The sequence below is a fragment of the Cyprinodon variegatus genome, unplaced genomic scaffold (assembly GCF_000732505.1).
Source record: "Cyprinodon variegatus isolate N-32 unplaced genomic scaffold, C_variegatus-1.0 Scaffold43, whole genome shotgun sequence".
NCBI classification, from domain to species: Eukaryota; Metazoa; Chordata; class Actinopteri; order Cyprinodontiformes; family Cyprinodontidae; genus Cyprinodon; species Cyprinodon variegatus.
This window is the reverse complement of record NW_015150496.1, coordinates 2,031,182-2,035,469: the sequence shown is the minus strand read 5'-3', so window position 1 is coordinate 2,035,469 and position 4,288 is coordinate 2,031,182. Positions and strand designations below refer to the sequence as shown.

At 35.3% G+C, this 4,288-nt stretch overlaps 1 protein-coding gene across 1 annotated transcript in view; it reads right to left on the bottom strand.

Moving 5' to 3' along the window:
• Window positions 1-335: 335 nt before the first annotated feature.
• Window positions 336-4,288, bottom strand: part of LOC107081857 (ubiquitin carboxyl-terminal hydrolase 28-like) — a 49,111-nt gene continuing 45,158 nt past the window's right edge. The window contains exons 22-24 of the mRNA XM_015370185.1: window positions 3,163-3,286; window positions 2,170-2,368; window positions 336-1,413 (exon numbers count right to left, since the gene is read on the bottom strand). Coding sequence (XP_015225671.1) covers window positions 1,238-1,413; window positions 2,170-2,368; window positions 3,163-3,286 — 499 coding nt within the window. The 3' untranslated portion in view covers window positions 336-1,237. The remainder of the gene's footprint in view (window positions 1,414-2,169; window positions 2,369-3,162; window positions 3,287-4,288) is intronic.

Sequence of the window (4,288 nt, the reverse complement as noted above, 5' to 3'; positions counted from 1 at the left end):
TAGGCTGAGAGGAGAGGGGGTGAGGCGTGCGGCAAAAGACCACAGGTTGGCTGCGTCGTTTGCACCGACCACTGCGCCACCTGCACGCCCACTTTTAGAAGCTTCAAGGTTCAACACCACCAGTGTCACTTCTGAAAAAATGTTGAATAAAACTTTACATATATTACAGATTCTACATTTAAAAGAAAAATATCAACTTTAAGGTCTTTCCCTCTAAACATCATCGTCTCTGACTTCTAAAATTATTTAAATCTAACTTGAATGGTGCAAAAACTGCACATCGGATTTCATACTTGTTTTTATTTAGACTAAAACGAAGCCAAAACCTGCAAACAAGTCCTCATTCATTATGACCCCATACAAGTTTTAATAGAATAGATATTATTAAACAATGTTTACTTTTATTTAAATGACCTGAAATGAAATAACTTTCTAGAAAATGTCTTCTTTTATAGAGCTGATTGGCATGAACCTGACTTCTATTGTCTCTCTTAAAGACGAAGAAGGTTTTTAGACAATCTGTGTCTACGCAATATTTTGTTTGATTTATAATCAGCAATCAATCAAATCATAAACAGTCTGAAATCTCTTATAGGTTTCTTTTTTCTACAACTGGGACAAGAACAAACCACTTTAATTTATGGATTTAAAAAGATCTGCATTTCGTTTTACTACGACTATGCTTTTACGCTTTACACCAGTCTCCTCAGACCCGAGGACTGACGACTCAGGTACATGACTGAGCACTTTATCCCATCGCTGCACCTTTACGATAGATTTAGGTATAAAACAAGTCAATACAACCAAATATTAGTCACTAAAAAATATCCTCAAATGTTTGTAGAGCAGAAACCGGTTGCCATTTGGGCATATTTTATTTTGCCTTTAAACGTTTGAGAGACTTTAAAGACTGTTAGTATTTTAGTGATTGATGTGTGTTGCTATTAGGGTAGCAGGGTAAAAGCAGACTGAAAAAGACTGGATTATTTCTTCAGAAACTTCAGAATCAGTTCTTTTCTATTCTTCATTTGCATGTATTTGTGCAGAATCTCCTATTCAACCACAATGAGTGATTGCAAAGTATACAGCGCAATAAATGTTCTACTTGTATGCAGTTCAGAGCCATCAAATAATAAATTACTACATGCTGGTGTAAACCCTACTGTCCTATCAGCACAGACTGCTCTGCTGCACGCCGCCGCCGCTCACAGCGTCTTCTAGATTTTCCATCAAGAATTTACTTGACAGTTACTACTGTGGTGTTGTGAATAGACTCCATAAGGGCAGCCAGGCGGCTGCACAGGTCGTGGGCCTGGTTGACGTGGACTTTTGGTGGATCTTTTAGTAGAACCGTGCCGGTGGAACCATCAAGGACCCGCGGCAGCAACTCACTCAGCTTTACCTGCAATGAATCTATAAAAAAAATATAAAAAATAGATGGTTTATGTATAACAAACCTACAGAAGGATTAGGGCCACTGCAAAAATAAAAAAAAATTTAACTGATTTTTAAATTTTATTTCAGTATAATATGAGAAAAAAGAATTCTGACTTTTATCTCAGAATCTGACTTTAGCATCAAGCCGTAGCCATTTCAGTTTTAGAGTCTAAACTAGCTCTCTTGTTTTATTCACCATCTATTCTTCCATTAATGAAATAGCATCACCAGGGACCCCTCAGGCACGTAAAAAGTCCCCTAATTCCGTCATTTTTCACCAATGTGTCACTGGCCCTCCGAAACAACTCACATCTTTGTCAGTGAAGCTAAGTGCTCCCACATTTCTTCCTTCATTTTGCCCATCTACATTAAGATCCAAAATTAAAATCCAAAACAAGATTAAAGTCAGAATTCTGAGATTACAGTCAGAATTTTTAAAAAAAGGGCAGAATTCTGAGACTAAATTCAGAATTCTGATTAAAAAAAAGTAAGAATTCTGAGATTAAAGTCAGGATTCTGAGAAAAAAGTCAGAATTCTGAGATTAATCTCAGAATTCTGATAAAAAAGTCAGAATCCTGAGATTAAAGTCAGAATTCTGAGAAAAAAGTCAGAATTCTGAGATGAAAATTGAAAATCAGTTAACTTTTTTTTTTTCTGTTGCCCTAACGCTCTTCGATACAAGCCAGTATTTCTGTCAGTGTATAGTTATTTTATCAATGTTAATGACTCACCATCCATGTCCTGACCCAGGCAGCAGCACCAGTGGCTGCGTATATTCTCCATTGCATCCCGGTCCTCCTGAGATAACGCCGTATCCCGGCTCATCAGGTGAAGGCAGGGAATGACAGCTTCGTCCATGATGGAAAGAGCCTCCTCCACTTTGCTCTCCTCCCCGCTGCAGAATAGGCGCGATGCGCTGTCATTCAGAGCCTGTTCAGTGGATGAACACAAGGAAAGTTTTGTCACAAAATCTGCCTTTAATATTTAGATTAAATGCTTTTATAGCAACTTATCATCTAATTATATTGACGCCACTTGAAGATGATTGATAGCAGCTTTGTTATTCTTCTTACCCCTCGGGGGTCAACATAGGTACTGCATGAGGGTCGTGAAAGTTTTGGTTGATTAGATTGTTTTTTTATTCCTCTCCTGCAATTTTTTCACTAATTGAAATGTCTTTAAATCCACATTAACATGAATCCAACACACTGTAGTAAACAGATAAATGGAGGCAGAAGATGTCTTTCAGTCATCAATGCACACATTCAGCGACACACAGGAGCTCTTTCAAGCTGGGCACCGTTTCATTTACAACACCTGACCCATCAACCAGGAATCTGAATTAGAAATACTTTAATAATCCCAGGGAGAAATTACTTTCGTTACGTTAATCCATCTGTAATATAGTGACTATAGGACCAGTTTTATGTAGCACAATTTCATACAATATATATATTTAGGGTGATCTCACAATCAGTTTAAATTTTAGATTAGTGCATGGACCATTTTTTTCCTCCATTTTATTGAGAAAACTAACCAAACCTCATTCCTGCAGCCGGAATACAGGATTGTTGGCCTAGTGCAAAGTTCTGGCCCAGATAAAAATACTTCTGCAGCTGCCTCTAGTGCAAACTGAGACCTCTTTAATAACAAAACACTTCATTTAAGGGATGCTTTGGGCTAAAGACTTAAACAGGACTAGTTTCAAGTGTTGATTTACTCACAATGAGGCACTTTCTTCTGTACAATGCAATAAGAGCCTTGTCCAAACCACATTTGTCTCCCTTTCCCAGCAGGACAGCATTGGTCTCATATGCATGAGCCAAGTAGTTCAAAGCCTCTCGTATCCTGTTACACAATTAAAAGAAAACAAATAAGTACAAAAAAAGCCTCACAATTGTTCTTTAAAAAATATAAATCAGACTGATGAGTCTAAACATTCAGGGATGCTAAATTATACATGGTATCTATGTTTAAAATGCACTGTACAATATATATCAATGTACCTGTATAGTACATTTAACATTTAAAAATAGACTAAGTTATAAAACAGAAGTCATTATTTTACGTTCCTATTTTACGTGATTCAGTAAAATGGATCTGATGCTATTTTGGAGTAAATTATGATATAATAGAATAGAATCGAATAGCAGAACTGAATATAATAGAATAGAATACATGTATTATCCCACAGTGCACTGCAAAAAATATTATAGAAATAAGCAAAACATTCTTAAATTAAGTATTTTTACCCTTAATTTAAATAGGTAAAAAAGGTGATTTGCCAATAGAATGAGTATTTTTCCTCTTAAAGTAAGATAATTACATATTTTGCACTTGAAATAAGACAATGTAATTGTTTTTTCTCGTTTTGTATTATGTAAATTTTTTTATTCCATTGGAAAAGTGTCTCAATAGCCTGCTCAATTCAAGAAAAAATTCACCTATTTTAAGAAAAAAGGACTTATTTAGATTACATTTTTTGCAGTGTGTTGAATTTTGGGTGTGACAGTGGCAAAAACAAGTAATAGGAGGAACTCGCACAATCAAGCAATACAAAAAGAGAAAGCGAAAAGAAAATAGACGTGTAAAGAAAAGGGATATTCAGGTAAAAATTAGAAATTTTAAAGTTAAAAAAAAAATAAAAAATGCCAACTGGTTTTCGAAAAGAGGAAAGCCATGTGCATTAATGATGGTAAAAAAAAAAAACTTTCCAGCTAGAATTGAGCAAATATTCATTTACATCTGTTAAGATAAACACTGGAAAAATGATCTAGAAATAAGTAAAAAATATCTGAAATTAAAGGCACACTATGCAACATTTTTCAGTTAATTAATGTGTTCCATAAC